The sequence below is a fragment of the Mobula birostris genome, chromosome 18 (assembly GCF_030028105.1).
Source record: "Mobula birostris isolate sMobBir1 chromosome 18, sMobBir1.hap1, whole genome shotgun sequence".
In the NCBI taxonomy this organism is placed as follows: domain Eukaryota; kingdom Metazoa; phylum Chordata; class Chondrichthyes; order Myliobatiformes; family Myliobatidae; genus Mobula; species Mobula birostris.
This window is the reverse complement of record NC_092387.1, coordinates 30,134,605-30,151,438: the sequence shown is the minus strand read 5'-3', so window position 1 is coordinate 30,151,438 and position 16,834 is coordinate 30,134,605. Positions and strand designations below refer to the sequence as shown.

The following is a 16,834-nucleotide window of genomic DNA, read 5'->3' as shown; positions in this document are numbered from 1 at the left end:
GAGCAACAGCGTCGTGACCAGACACGTAATCTCGAGCTGTGCATGGAAACTCCAGAGGCTGATCAAATTTCACCATGCTGACGGGGGACATTAGGTTAATTTCGTCAGATAGCATGAAATTGTCAAGTAACAGCCTGGCATATTCAGTAAAAGAATCGTAGCTCACAGCTAGAGTCGCACACAATACTTCCGGTCCATCTTGTAGGATATACTCGCCTGAGGTGGCAGTGCACTGGGAAGGAATGGCCTGGGAACCTTCACGATTGTCCAGACCCACCTTCCTCAACTGAGGTTTAACCTCCCCTTCACTTCCTGCCTGAAAGCTGTTGCGTGAAGGGTGAACTGCTTCATTAATGAAATGGCAGAGCCGACTCAATGGGCCAAATGGCCTAATTCTGCTCCTATACCTTATGGCCTTCTGATTACTGAGGAGGTGCAGCAGACAGGACTGGGCATTGTGCAGTCACCAGTGAACACCCCACTCTGATGGTGAGGGGGAAGGTTGCTGTCGTGTTCGCATGTTAAGTGTTGCTGTGGCTTTTGTTTTGCAGCAAAACGTTGTGAACACCCAGTGTGGATACGACATCCGATCCAAGAATAAGGTATTAATATTTACTCTGACTATTGTGATTTCTTGGGATTGTGGGCTTGCTGCCAGTGCCTTTGAAACTGTGATAAGTTTCAGCAGCTTTTTGACCCGCCTGGTTGCTGTATGGCCAGTGTGACAGTGAGCTGATTTAGCACTGATCTCCCGGACCACGGCAAACATTGGGCTCCAGGCTAGCTATGTCCACCACCCCTGCCTTGGTTCCCTTTCTTCCACCCGGTCCTCATCATGGCATGTTGGTCCCTTGCTGATGGTGACTGCCTTCTGGGCTGAGGCAGGAGTTGGGCTGACACTGAGTGGAAGTGGGGCAGGCTGCTGGAGATCGTCGGGGGGGGGGGGGCGCGCGCAGAGAGGGAAGGGAGAACCTCGAGAGTTGCTCCAATACTTGGCTGGAGGCAGAATCTGACATTCTGACCTGTGCTCCAGGTGGAGACGCAGTTACGTTTAGAGCTGGTACAAGATAAGAGTCTGCGTTGTTTTAAGTTTTGTTCTGACAAATGAAGGGGTTTCTTTGGGAGTACTTGGGGGGTTGGTGTGTCGAGAGAGGAGAATGACTGCAATAAATCTCTCTCCCTTTTGAAGAATAAGGCGGAGTATGATCAGACCATCTACACAAAGGGTTGTGTCCAAGCATTCGAGGACTGGTTGCCCAGGAACATCTACTTTGTCGCCGGGTCTTTGCTGGTCATTGCCTCCCTGCAGGTGAGAGCACCCTCCTGATGCCACATCACACACACAGTCATGGTACAAAAAGATTTGTGGCCAGTGACACACACTTCCAGGAGCCTCTCAGAGGAACCATTTTCAGAATCAGGTTTAATATCACCAGCATAACTCGTGAAGTTTGGTAACTTTGCGGCCGCAGTACATTGCACTATATGATAAATGTAGAAAAAAATAATTACAGTATAAATATGTACATTAAATAGTTAAATTAAAATAAGTAGTGTAAAAACAGAGATTATTAAAAGTAATGAGGTTCATGGGTTCATTGTCCATTAAGAAATCAGCTAGCAGAGGGAAAGAAGCTTTTTAACCTGTCTTTTAACCATTCGCTGCAATTGAGTTTATTGTCATATCAAAAAGTACATGTATGCACAGCCACAATGAAAAACTGCTTGCAGTAGTATTGCAGACACATTGCATTAATTAAGTAGAATTTACAAGAAAAATATAAATTGAATATTAATTATACATGATTTTTACAAGAAGGAAAAGCCAGTTTTAATGCTAAGTGATTAAAGTGGGTATAATGTTGCTGAACTTCAGTGTTTAGGTGTTGTGATAGTTGGTTCAATAACAAAATGATTGAAGGGAAGTTGCTGTTCTTGATCGTGGTAACGTGGGACTCAAAGCATCTACGCCTCCTAACCAACGGTAGATTTTGAGGAACTTTGATGAATGTTGCCTTTTTGAGGCAGTGCCTCCTTGTAAATACTACCAATGGTGGGGAAGGATGCGTAATGAGGATACATTACCTACCTACTGCCTGTTACACCACTGGAGTTTAGGGCAGCAATGAAGGTCACCCATCTCAGGCAGCGTTCAGGGCTTCCTTCATCGTGCCAATACCTCTGTTTTCACTACTGTCAGTCATGCAAGCTCCGGGTAGAGACTCGGGAATACCGTTGCAATTAGATGTAGAAGGATTCTTTATTGATGTTTCTGTAACAGTTTTGTTTGACCAGTCACAGTTGATAGCCCTCAACTGCACTCTTGAACCTGGAGGACTGGAGGACCGGTGGACCACTCTTAGTCTGGCCTCTACCCTTTGACCTGTTTGGCATGGCTGATCCTACCAAGAGCCAAAGCATAAAGCCCTGACTCCTGCCAACAGAGCTCTCCAGGCCATTGAGGTGTGTAAGCCTCCAAACCCTATGAGAAGGTTGTGGTCTTCTTGGAGGGAGGATACAGTAGACTCCAGTGAATAGGGACACCTCAGGACCAGCACATTTTGGACCAATTAACAGCTGCCCCAAATAGCCAAAATTTCATGGAAATAGTTTAAAAAATATATTAAAAAAGACAAACTGTGTAACAAATTATGTATTTAAATGAAAATCAGAACAGATTTGACACTACCAATACTACTACAGTGCTATAAAACTGTGTATTAGTTCCTAATAGTTACCAATAGAGGAATTCATCAAGAGTACACTGCCATGTTCTTTTGACTGTAAATGAACAAAATCAATGCAGTCACCTAGTCTAGGTATTGGACTGCTTTCATACAATGCTTTCAACCATTGCATCCCCTAAATCTTCATTTTCATTGTCGATACCATCAAACTCTTCTTAGTTCCTAACTTGAAGTAGTGAAATCATTTCATTTTTACTCCCAGCTGTTTCGGGCATCTCCGGGCTTGAATGTTTGAAACCACAGTGAGCAAAACAGTTCTAAATTTTCTTCCAGCTTATTTCTCTCCAACTATCAGTAACAAAGATCCACCGCTTTTTGAATACTGCACATGCAATAGATGCAACAAGGAGGTGATGCTGAGGCTTTATAAGGCATTGGTCAGACTCTACTTGCAGTATTGTGTACAGTTTTGGGCCCCTAAGAAAAGATGTGCTGGCATTGGAGAGGGTCCAGAGGAGGTTCACAAAAGTGACTCCAAGAATGAAAGGATTAACGTATGAGGAGTATTTGATGGCTCTGGGCTTGTACTCATGGGAGTTTTGAAGAATGGGGGGGATTTCATTGCAACCTATCAAATATTGAAAGGCCCAGAAAGAGTGGTTGTGGGGAGTATGTTTCCTAAGCTGGATTAGTCCCAGTTAAGTGGCAAAGTGTTCCAAATCAATGAAGGGAATCCAGGCTATTTTCTGAATTAGTTTTTGTTCTTTAAGAGTTGTCCCAAATAAGCACCTGCCTCAATTAACTGATGGCCCAATTAACCAGAACCCACTGTATTCTAAAATTATTCCTTGTTCCTTCCTGATTCAGAGGCAAGAGGTATTCACAAACAAAAGAAGTATAATCCACATGTTCAAGATTATTAGGAGCAACTTTTTAAAGATTATATAAAGACTACCTGTCTGTCTCTTAGAAGTGGTTGCAACTCCAGCCTAAAGCAAGATTTCAGTTTGCACAAAGGAGCTCCTTCTTATATTGTCCAGAACCCCTAGCCTAGTACTTTTCCATTCATGGCACCAAATTGTAGCATATCTCTTGTGTCCTTCAGCCTAGGCACATGACCTAAAGACAGAGACAGCAGGTTTTGCAGAAGAACATTTTTTTCATCATTATCAGCTCTCAAGGCTGTGTACAACTACTCCCTCTACATTTTTGTAGGACTAATCAAAATAGGACATATATGGTAAATGGTAGCACATTGAAGAATGCATTAGAACAGAGGGATCTAAGAATAATGGTGCATAGTTCCCTGAAGGTGGAATCGCATGTGGATAGGATGGTGAAGAAAGCTTTTGGTATGCTGGCCTTTATAAATCAGAGCATTGAGTATAGGAGTTGGGATGTTATCTTGAAATTGTACAAGGCATTGGTGAGGCCAAATTTGGGGTATTGTGTACAGTTTTGGTCACTGAATTATAGGAAAGATGTCAACAAAATAGAGAGAGTACAGACAAGGCTTACTAGAATGTTACCTGGGTTTCATCACCTAAGTTACAGAGAAAGGTTGAACATTCTTTGGAATGTAGAAGGTTGAGGGGGGACTTGATAGAGGTATTTAAAATTATGAGGGGGATAGATAGAACTTTGCTGAACTTTGCTAGCCCTCTCCTCTCCTAGCAGTTGGTTTACCAGCTCAATACAGCCAGTCGGAAACGCCGCCTTTCCCTTTTCCGGCTCCTTCTTTGGGGCAAAGCACCTGGACGCAAAGTGTCCGGCTTTCCCACAATTATAACATACGACCCCAGGAGACTTCCTACCAGACTGCTCCCGGTCTACCTTATCCTTCTCACTAGTCCCCGGCTTACTTTCTGACTTTTCTGGCGGACTCTCCCCGCCATCCTGACTACCCTTCTGGTAGCCTTTACTCGGGGTAAACTTTGTTTTATGTGTCAACACATACTCATCCGCTAACTTAGTAGTTGCGGCTAACGTGGCTGCCTCTTTCTCATCTAGGTAGGGTCTCATACCTTCAGGGACACAACCTTTAAACTGCTCAATCAGGATCAGCTGTAGCAGTCTGTCATAATCCCCATTTACCCCCTTCGAGGCGCACCAAAGCTCACAATATGTCTGCATCTCACGGGCAAACTCTAAATACGTGCTTCCTCGCATTCCGGAACCTCTGCCGGTATGCCTCCGGGACCAACTCATAAATCCTGAGGATGGCCTCTTTCACCATCTCATACCTCTGGGCATCTGCCGCGGACAAAGCCGAGTAAGCTTGTTGGGCTTTTCCTTTAAGTACACTCTGAAGCAAAACAGCCCACTTATCCCTCGGCCAGTCCTGACTTGCAGCAACTTTTTCGAAATGGAGAAAGTACCGATCCACATCGGTATCGTCAAATGGGAGAACTAGCCTAACCTCCTGGGTCGCCCTGAACCCTCCACCTTGGTTCGGCATGGGCCCCTGCTCTGCCCTTATCTTTAACCTCTCCGGCTCGAATTCCCTTTCCCTCTGTTTCTCTTCTCGCTGCAACTGCCTCTCTCTCTCTCGCCGTTCTAACTGTCTCTCTCTCTCTTCTCGTTGTCATTCTAACTGTTTCTCTTCGTGTTCTAGCTGCCGTACCCGGAACTCGTGCTCGAGTCTCAAGTTTTCAAGCTGCACCTGTACTGCATCTCCACCAGGTTTTCCAATAGACACCACCTCCAGCTCCCCTTGGCACCTTTAGACACATAATGCTCTACGATAGCTCTGTCTATCTCCTCTCTCCTCATTGTCGACTTCCCCTTAACAAAATTCAACTGTTTGGCCACAGCTGCCAATTCCGCTTTCCTGGCATCCTCTAATGCCTCCAAGGTTGGCGCCTTTAGAAATTCCTCAATCTCCATTTCTGCTGTTTGCCTTTTCTTTCTTTCGGGAATTTTAGCCTAATCAATTTACCCCGTCCCAAATTTAGCGTTCGAAATCGCGGACGAGAACCCCACTTATGTTACGTAGCCCGTAACTGGGTTGCCAAACCAGCAGAAATGGACCACTTAGTTGGAGTCTGGATTACTGGAACTAAGAGAGTTTTATTAAAGAAATAAGTAACACAGTACTCTAATCAGAAGGATATAAATGCAACAGTTTAGCAATGATAAAACACACATGTACACAGAACTAGGATAATAGGATCAATCAAGCTCTATCGCAGTCTAGGGGTAAATGATCAGTTTCAAGTGACGCAAAGTTCAGTTCAATTTAGTTCAGTTCAGTTTGCAATAATCGCTATTGTGCTGTTGGGGCAGGGAGAAGAGAGAGAACGAATAAATATGCAAATCGGATTCCAAACAGACCTTCGATATTCCTCGCAGTTAGCTTTCGGGCGAGCCCTTTGTAATGTCTTCTGAGGTCACCGACTGTGACCCCTCCGTTCCAGATACGATTGTTCTTCTGCAGTGAACCCGGCACCCAGGCAAGGGCGGACACACACACCAGGTTCCTGCCGACCCATACCTTTCTACCCTGTGCGTCTATGGCTGGTCCCGCGATCAGACCTCCAAAAACTCCTACTAACTTGTGGGGGCACACCGCTTCCAGGGTCTCGTTACCTCGTGGAGTCGTGTGTCTGTTGCCTTAGCGAACCTGTCCCTTTTTATCCCCCTGCTGGGGTATCGCCTGTCCATCAAACTTCAAACAGTTCAGGGTTCAAAGCCACCAGTCTCTGACAATACTCGGAACTGTGTCTCCTTTCAGTAATCTCTCTCGTCTCTCTCTTATTAGCTCCTTGCATGTTCCCCCATTGTCCTCTTATCGGCATCAATCTTCTGATAACTGGTTCTTTTGTCACATACATAACAAAGAAGAATCAAGTATGGCTACTGGAAAATTTAGTTCCCTCCGTATCCTTGATTTCTGACAAGTAAATTATAGCAATAAAAAAAAGAAAAGAATAAAGCATTATATTAAACAGAAGTCAATTATAACACAGATATTTAAGCAGAGGGATTATCATAATGAAGGTTACAGATGGTTAATAAACAACAACACAAGCACTCTGATGCTGCAACTTCTTGCTTAGGACAAGAAACTAAAATTACAAGCACTATTATGATAGAACGTAATGTCTAGGTGTTTACAGTGGGGTGGGAAGGGATCCTAAACCAGGGATGTATCTGAATGTTCCAAAATAGGCTCCACCAACTCTGCCTCCTGAGATTCTTGTCTACTCCTTCTCAATTTCCCAGGCTTTGTCCTTCCTATGGATCAATTCATCTATCACCTGTTCCTAACGGATAAGTAACCTATCTAAATCAGTTTCCAAGTGTGGAATGGGAGGCAATTCGGAGGTTACAAGTTTCCAAGAATCCTCATCCCAGTCCTCTGTTCTGACATTCAGGATAATGGTCACATCTTCCTCGGATCCTGGTGTAATCACTGGATCCATTATACTAAGGGGTGTAATCACTGGATCCATTATACTAAGGGGTGTAATCACTGGATCTATTATACTAAGGGGTGTAATCACTGGATCCATTATACTAAGGGGTGTAATCACTGGATCTATTATAGTAAGGGGTGGGGGTGAGACCAACCTTGCATCAATACGTTATCAAAGGCAATGTTTTCCTTTCTGATACTGAAGGCAAGCTTTAACAGCATAATGTTTCCCTACTGCATACAATAGTTGTGTTTTTGTTAGAGCAGGAGCCAATAGCTAGCTTACCCTTGTTAAAACAGGTAAATCCACACTCTCCTAACATTTACCAATATATTCCTTTGCTATGAAATCTTTTCAGTCTTATCCCGATGGGTGTGTAGCCTGTAACAGTGGCATGGATAGCTGGATGTGGGGTGCCTTCCGTGATACTCTCTCACGCCTCCTTATGTACTTACCTGAAATACAAGCGTGGCTTTATTCTTGGTCTGCTCCAGGATACGCAAGATGATAGCCACAATATAATTTCCCCAGCTATTCTGATGTGGATCTTCCAGCTAGCTGGGTAAGGTTGTTGCTTGTAACCAATAGGAGAGTTTTGAAGTCCCACGCTCTACCTAGAGGTGGTTTTGTTGGCATCCATTCCAGCACCTGATGCAATGTCAGTTGGAGAACTCCTCCCCTTTCCTGCCTCAGCAACACTTGTGCTCTCTGTTTCCTCTATGACACATTCCTCAGTCAATGTGTTCATGGTTTCCTGGAGGGTTACTGAGGAAGTCGAGAGGCATGGGATGCAGAGAATATGACTGTATGGATTTAGAATTTGCTTGCTTACAGAAGGCTGATGGTGCTAGTAGACGGAACATATTTTGCCTGGAACCCTGCCTGGGTATTGTTGAAGTCTATAAAATTCTTAGGACATTTTATAAGCTGTACATAGGGAGGAAGCTTCCTCTGGCTGAGGAGAGGAATGCCGGGGTTACAGTCATCGACAGTAGGACAGGGGATATGGTGATTAAGGGTAGGGATGGAGGTATAGTTGTTGACAGGGTGAAACGGGGAAAAATTTCACTCATGATGGAGAATTTGCAGTGAAAGAGAAATACATCATGGAAACAGGCCTTTTGGCCCAAGAGGATCATGCCTACCATTGTGTATCAGAGTTTGTCCCATATCCATAGGAAAACATGTTGGGCTGCAGTACAATTGAAAGGCAGAGTCCTTAGAAATCCAGTTGCAATGTTCCTACTAGTGAATGTAGAGTCTCTGGAAAATAAAATTGAACACCTCAGAGGAAGATTGCAGTACCAGAGGAACATCAGAGGCTACTGTGTACATTGCTTCACGTAAACATGGCTCATCCCTGCCATTTCAGTTGTCGCACTGCAGCCTGGGGACTTCACCGTTCACTGCAAAGACAGGGCAGCTGAGTCTTTTAGAGGCAGAGAAGGAGGAGTATGCTTCATGATTAACTCATCATGGTACACAGATGTGGCTGTTCTGTCTCAATCCCGCTCACCCGACCTGGAATGTATAGTGAGCAAGTGTCATCCTTTTTATCTGCTGAGGGAGTTTTCTGCTGTCATCCTGGTAGTGGTGCACATTCCACCCCTGGATAATGTCAGGCAGATGCTGGAGAAGCTGAACACCATGATCAGCAGTCACGAAACCTACCATTGTTGGGGGCATTTCAACCAGGCCAGTTTGAAGAAGTTTCTGAACAACTACCACCCACATATCACCTGTAGAACCAGAGGAGCCAGTAATCTTTGCCACTCTTATACCACCTTCAAGAACATTTACCATGCAATCCCATGCCCGGACTTTGTAAAGTCCATTCACCTGGTTGTAACTTCTACTTTTATCATACAAGCAGAGACTAAAGACTGCAGCATCAATGGTGAGGACCAAGAAGGTATGGTCAAAGGAGATGGAGGAGTGCTTACAGGACTGTTGTGAATCAATGGACTGGATAATATTAGAAACATAGAAAACCTACAGCACAATACAGGCCCTTCGGCCCACAATGCTGTGTCGGATATGTACTTACTTTAGAAATTACCTAGGGTTACCCATAGCCCTCTATTTTTCTGAGCTCCATGTACCAATCCAGGAGCCTCTTAAAAGACCCTATTGTATCCGGCTCCACCACAGTTGCTGGCAGCCCATTCCACACACTCACCACTCTCTGCATTTAAAAAAAAACTTACCCCTAACATCCCCTCTGTACCTACTTCCAAGCACTTTAAAACTGTACCCTATTGGTTCAGGGATTTATCTTCAAATCTGAATGACTACATCACTTCATCAAGACCTGTGTGGATGAGAGTGTGCCTTTGAGAACATGCCGGTCATACCCAAACCAAAGCCATGGTTGATTGATGATCTGCCGAGGGCTCGATCTGTGGCATTCAAGACTGCTGACCCATACAAGAAGTCCATCTACCGTCTCAGGAAGGCTATCTTAAGGGTGAAAAAAACAACCCCAATTGAAGTTAGAGACTGAATTAGATGAAGGTCAGCTCTGACAGGGTTTGCAGGCCATTCCTTCCTACAAGGTAAATCCTAACATCAGGAATGGCCGTGATGCTCCACTCTCAGATGAGCTCACGGCCTTTTAAGCACGCTTTGAAATGGAAAGTAAAACTACACCTGAGCAATCCCTGCGGCATCTGGTGACCCTGTGATCCCTGTCCTGGAGCTGACGTCAGATCGTCTATCAGGAGGGTGGGCCCTCACAAGGCTTCAGGGCCTGATGGCGTACCTGGAAGGGCACCGAAATCCTGCGCCAACCAACTGGCAGGGCTTTTAAGGACATCTTTAATTTCTCTTTGCTGCGGTCAGAGGTTCTCATCTGCTTTAAAAGGGCAACAATCTAGTGCCCGAGAAGAGCAGGATGAGTTGCCTCATTGACCATCACACAGTTGCACTCACACCGACCGTGATAAAGTACTTTAAGAAGTTGGCCATGGCTGGAATTAAGCAAGGACCTGGACCCCTGGACCTGCTGCAATTTGCCTATCGCCACAATAGGTGTACAGTGGATGCAATCTCACTCACTGTCCACTCGGCCTTGGAACACCTGCACAATAGCAATATCTACATCAGGCTGCTATTGACAGAGCTCAGCATTCATCATCGTCACAGCCTCGGTATTAATCAACAAGCTCCAAACTCTGGGCCTCTGTACCTCCCTACCTCCCTCTGCAACTGGATCCTAGCATTCCTCATCGGGAGACCACAGTCAGTGCGGATCAGAAATAACATCTCCTCCTCAATGACTCTCAACACTGGCACACCTCAAGGATGTATGCTTAGTCCACTGCTCTACTCTACACCCATGACCTGTGTGGTTAGGCAGAGTTCTAAAGCCATCTATAAGTTTGCTGATTGCATAACTATTGTTGGCAAAATTTCAGATGGTGGCATGGAGGAGTACAGGAGCGAGATAAATCAGCTGGTTGAGGGTTGTCACAAAGACAACCTTGTACTCAATGTCAATAAGAGTAAGGAACTGATTGTGGACTTCAGGAAGAGGAGGTTGAGGGAACACACACCAGTCCTCATTGAGGGATCAGTGGTGGGAAGGGTGAGCAGTTCCAAGTTCCTGTGTACCAACATCTCTGACCATCTATCCATCTATGATATATTGATGCCATTAAAAAAAGAAGACACAACAGTGGCTATATTTCATTAGGAGATTGAGGAGACTTGGTATGTCACCAGAAACTTGCAAATTTCTACTGATGTACCATGGAGAGCATTCGAACTGGTTGCATCACCATCTGGTATGGAGGGGCAACTGCACAGGATCGGAAAAAAAGCTGCAGAAAGTTGCAAACTCAGCCAGCTCCATCATGGGCACCAGCTTCAAAAAGTGATGCCTTTGGAAGGCAGTATGCATCATGAAGGACCCCATCACCCAGGACATGCCCCCTGGTCATCACTACCTTCAAGGAGTAGGTACAGGAGCCTGAAGATACATTCAATGTTTTAGGAACAGTTTCTTCCCCTCCAGAACCAGATTTCTGAATGGACAATGAACCCATGTACACTATCTATTCTTTTTCTTTTATGCTCTTGTTTTGCACTACATATATAATTTAATTTTTTATATATTCCTTATTGTAATTCATAGTTTTTTCCATTATTATGTATTGCAATGTACTGCTGCCACAAAACAACAGAATTTCATGATGTATGCTGCTGATATTAAACCTGATTCTGATCCTGTGTTTGGCCCATATCCTTCTAAACCCCTGCTGTCCAAGTACTTTTAGATGTTGTTATTTGTGCGTAATTCAACCATTTCCTCTGGAAGATCACTCCATATACACTGTACCCTCAGAGACTTTGTAAACTCTGGCACCAGGGAGACAGCACACTGTCCTGGTGTCTCACTGGCAGCCACAGAATCTCCTGTCTGACTCCTCACTGTTGAGTCCCCTATTCCTATCGCCCCAAGTAACTGCACCCTTCAGAGCCTCACAGCTGGTCACAATGCCAGAGTCCTGACTGCTGCTTCTATCCCCTGAAAGGTCAGCCCCCCCACCTCCAAATAGTATCCATGTAGGTATACAGTACCGGTTAGTGAGGGGAAGGGCCACAGCAGAACCACCCAAGGCCTGCCTATTCCCCTCTCCTTTCCTTAACCCAGCTACCGGCTGCCATACTATAGATGTGACCACCTCACTAAAACTTTTATCTGTGATGCTCTCAGTATCTGGGTGATCTTGAGTATATCCAAATCTATTTCTAGTTCCTTCACGCTTTCAGTCAGTTGATGTTTCGGACCGAGACCCTTCGGCAGAACTCCTGATGAAGTGTCTCGGCCCGAAATGTCAACCGTTTACTCTTTCCCATAGATGCTGCCTGGCCTGCTGAGTTCCTCCAGCATTTTGTGCGTGTTGCTTGGATTTCCAGCATCTGCAGATTTTCTCTTGTTTGGGAGGAGGCAAAAGAAATTCATTGGCTTCAGGCAGTGTGGGGGAGGTGGGTCTCTGATGAGGCAAAACCTGGGTAACAATGGGGGATAAACAATTAAATAAGGTTATCTGGTCAGTGAGCGAATGGGAGCAGTGAGAGAGTGAGAATATGTAAAAGAATGTGGGAGTTCTGAAATGCAGAGCGGGGAGACATCCCTGGCAGGTCAGGCTGGCATGGAATGTGGATAGTACAGTGCAGGAACAGGCCCTTGGGACCATCATGTTGTGCTGAAACAAATCAGTTAAGGATGTCTAATTACATCACTCTTCTGCCTGATCGACATCCCTCCATTCTCTGCACACCGGTGTCTATGTTAGAGCCTCTTAAACAGCCGCATTATACCTCCCTCTACCACCACTCCTGGCAGTGCATCCAGGCACCCAGAACTCTGAGTTTAAAAAAAAGACTTGCCTCTCACATGTCCTTTGAACTCTCGCTTAAAATGTATGCCCTCTAGTATTAGACATTTCAACCCTTGGAAAAAGATGCTGGCTGTCTACTCCAGCCATGCCTTTCATCATTTTATAAACTTCCACCAGGTCTTCCTTCAGCCTACGGCTTCTAAGGAAACAACCCAAGTTTGTCGAGCCTGTCCTCCTAGTACATGCCATCTAATGCAGGTGGCATCCCACTAAACCTCTTCTGCACCTGGATGACCAGAACTGAATGCAATGCTCCGGATGCAGCCAAACCAGATTCTTATAAAACTGCAGCACAGTTTCTTGACTCTTGAACTTAACTTCTTCCACTAACAAAGGCAAGCATGCCATGTGCCTTCTTTACCACCCTATCAACCTCTGTAGTCACTTTCAGGAAGTTACTGACAAGGACCAAAGATTAAGGGTTCTGCAATTAACTCTACACTGTCCTTTCATATTTGATCTGCTAGAGTGCAACACCTCACAATTGTAATAAAACTCTATCTGCCATTTTTACCCATATCTGCAACTGATTTACAGTATTGTGCCAAAGTTTCAGATATATATTTACTTATTGCACTGTACTGCCACCACAAAAAAGAAAAATATTTCATATGTGAGTGATGATAAACCTGATTCTGATTTCTATTGTGGACTGCGAGTGGAAAGGGGGCAGAGAGAGGGAAATCATAGTTGGGAAAAGGGGAATGGAGAGGGGAGACAGCAGGAAGCATCAGAGGAACTCAGCAGGTCAAGCAACCTCCATGGAAATGAACAAATAGTCGACGTTTCCTTTAGAACTGGAAAGGAAGGGGGATGACGCCATATATGCCCAAGACTTTTGTACGGTATTGTATATCCTGCTGAGCCATTTGACAGTTTTCTACTCTATTCACAACACCACCAACCTTTGTATCTATCTTTTATTCCGAGCCATTTGTATAGAGGTCTCACAAACGGCAGCGGTGCCAGTACTGATTCCTGCGGAACACCACTAGTCACAAACTTCCAGCCAAATCAGGTGTCCCACTTCAAGAAAAGAGAGGAAACAAAACAAGCAGAGTTCATTACCAGAATGGACAGTTCCCCCCACCCCCACCATGTTCAGGAGGGTTCGGTTTGTTCTGGAGGAGGCTGAGGCTGGACTTCATAGGATAACAGGAAACCTTTCCCCTAAAAAAAACCCTAGAAATTGGTGTAGAGATTTATAGTTGGGGTAGGAGGCTAGGCGGGGATTTCGTGGAATGTTGAATGGTGGAGCACAGAAACACAGGGCGCTGCCCACTTTGTCCACGCCGACTGAGATTCTGCTCTACACTAATCCCGTTTGCCTGCATTAATTTCTTAGCCCTCTATACCTTCCCTAGAGACAGTCCAAACTACCTTTAAATGCTGTGATTGCATGATTGAAATAGAATGTTGTGGCAGATTTGAAAAGAAAACCATTAATCTGAGCGAAACACATAAATTGTCTTGAACGACAAGGAAACGCTGGCCGTGTGCAGCATCCTGCTTTGGTGCAATTTCAGAGGAAAAAAAAAGATCAGTGGAAAGTATAGCGCCAGCAGCCATTGGAGAGGCGAGCCACGGAGAGTTTTAACTGGGCCCCGGGGTTTGGGAAATGTGTGAAATTAAGCTGCCTGTCGGTCAGAACCAGGCCTGGCCTGGGGTAGATGCCTGTGCTGCGCAGACCATGTATCCATGCAGATAACTGCTGAAGCTCTGCTCCAGAGAGACATAAATGCTATAAGTCATATTTCTTTTCCAATTGATCACACTTCCCAACGTTCACACTTCTACAAATTAAGGGCTGCACTGGTTTATTAATTGAACGATCCATACTTCGTTATTCATTTTTTTTCACTATTTACTTATTTTGTAATTTATGGTGATTTGATATTTTTGTGCTGTTATAAAAAGTTTCGTGTCATACAAAACAGTGATAGTAAACCTGATTCTGAAATGCTGATTATTAAAATAACAAACCCCTGCTCTGTGTGCCTGCTGCTGCTGCGCTTCCCGAGTTTGTCAACAGCCAGAGGCTGTATTGGGATCACCAGCACCGGCCTTGTGCTCTGCACAGCGGGTTATAGTCAGAATCAGAATCGGGCTTAACATCACCGGCGTATGTCGTGAAATTTGTTAACTTTGCGGTAGCAGTACAATGCAATACAAGATAAATATGGAAAAAAGCTGAGTTATAGTAAGTGTATACATGTATAATAAATAGCTAGATTAAAATAAGTGGTGTAAAAACATAAATTAAAAGCAGTGATATTCATGGGTTCAATGTCCATTTAGTAACCGGATGGCAGAGGGAGAGGGGCTGTTGCTGAATCGCTGAGTGTGTGCCTTCAGGCTTCTGTACCTCCACTTGATGGTAACAGTGAGAAGAGGGCATGCCCTGGGTGGTGGGGATCCTTAATGATGGACGCTGCCTTTCAGAGGCATCGCTCCTTGAAAGCGTCTCGGATACTATGGAGGCTAGTGCTCAGGATGGAGCTGACTAATTTTACAACTTCCTGCAGTTTACTTCGATCCTGTGCGGTAGCCCTGCTCCCCCGACCCCTCACCACCATTCCAGGCGGTGATGTAGAAGCGGCGCTGGTTTGACCTCTCGATACACAGCCGATGTTTTGAACCGTTGTGCTAGGACCCAGTACAGCTTTGAGCAAGAACTGGATGGTTCGGGCGTTCGCTTCGCTTCGGTTTGGCAGGGTTGCAGCTTTGCACCCGCCGAGTCCACTGTGCTCGCGTCCTGCGGCTGCCTGCTTTGCTTTTAAAGTACAAAGTGCGCTGTTAATTCACTCTCTTTCTTCCAGATGTTTTCGATTTACCTTGCGCGATCGCTGATCAGTGAAATCAAAGCGATAAAGGCTGGATGGCGTTACTGAGGCCACACAGAAACCAACAGGATCCAGGAACGGCTCAACTTTGCAAACCAAGTATTTTTTTGTGCCAAAGGAAGATGTGGGCGTCACTTTATTGCCTTACTGAGGTTTTGGATGGTTCTATTGTGCATTCAATAGGTTTCAATTGATACATTTAATGTCAGAGAAATGTATACAATATACATCGTGAAATGCTTTTTCTTCGCAAACATTCACGAAAACAGGAATGCCCTAAAGAATGAATGACAGGTAAATGTTATAACGCCCAAAGTCCTCCCAGCTCCCCCCTCCTACGCACAAGCAGCAGTAAAGCAACGACGCCCCCACCAGCAAAAAAAGCATCGGCGTTCCCCCCCCCAAAGATACAAGCTTGCAGTACCCCAAAGACTACTCCAAACTATTTTTTAAAAAAACTATTCACTGTAGTCGGAGTGTGTGTTCATTAATCACCTTGTGCCTTACTGCAATTTGCAGATATTTGAGAGGTCACGTTTGTACAAACCACATATTATCAGACGTTGAACATTGGGCAAGTCTGGAAAACCAAGGGTCACCAGTACTCAAAAATACTCAATTACTCCAAGAATCAGTAACCGCCTGCGCGGATGAGCACTACTGTGCGATGTATAAACAGTCGGGAACAGCTGACAAGATGGAGCAAGTGATATTATTCCCCCAGCATCAGTGAATTCAGTACTGGTCTCTGCAATGTGACTTTAGTGATACGGCTCACGTTAGCTCCCACAACAGACAAACAGGGGAGGATTTCACCATGAGCTGCTGGTGGAGGGCGGCTCTCTCTTGTATGTGGGCTGTTACACAAAGTCTGTTGATAATGTGAGAATCAACAAAGCTGTTAAGGTCGGAGGGAAAGAGTGAGCGTGCCCTTTGCAGTGTAATGCCGATGGATTCGGGAATCATCCCGTGGAGGTACAGCGGGAAGAGTTTTTACATCTGATCTTACAAAGAGTTTCATTCTAGCAGAACTTCTTGGTCGGTTTAATATCTGAATATTTTAAGTGTTTTAAGAAATTATATTAAACAAGCTTAGCGTTTGTGTGTATCCTCGTGCTGAAAGCTTTCAAATTGTAATGGAAAGCTTCAGCTTTATCAGCCTTGTTTTTTTAAAAAAATAAAATATTATTAAAGCAAAACAGAACATTGGAATGAGTAGTGGGCGTTCTGGACTGGCAAAATCCGCACCGATTGCAGGTCCGCAAAGCCCCGCCTTAGCGGTGCGCACGCTGTGCCGGGAGTGAGGAATTTGATGCTGCTGGGACTGTTCACTGTATTCAGCTGCGGAATGTTTCCTGCCGCTGCTATCCCGGGGGATGATGGCCTGTTAACAGGAGCCTCTCGGCGGCATTCGCAAGGCAGCGTTTCCGGCCGATGCTGCTGCATATCTCCAGCGTTTAGCACTGAGAGCTGGGGGGAGA

The 16,834-nt window shown here is 45.0% G+C and overlaps 1 protein-coding gene across 1 annotated transcript in view; it reads left to right on the top strand.

Annotated features, from left to right (window-relative positions):
* The window catches only part of LOC140212016 (tetraspanin-14-like), a 56,893-nt gene extending 40,337 nt beyond the window's left edge, over positions 1-16,556 (top strand). The window contains exons 6-8 of the mRNA XM_072282377.1: positions 552-602; positions 1,190-1,309; positions 15,330-16,556. Of these exons, the coding sequence (XP_072138478.1) occupies positions 552-602; positions 1,190-1,309; positions 15,330-15,401 (243 nt within the window). The 3' untranslated portion in view covers positions 15,402-16,556. The remainder of the gene's footprint in view (positions 1-551; positions 603-1,189; positions 1,310-15,329) is intronic.
* Positions 16,557-16,834: the final 278 nt, after the last annotated feature.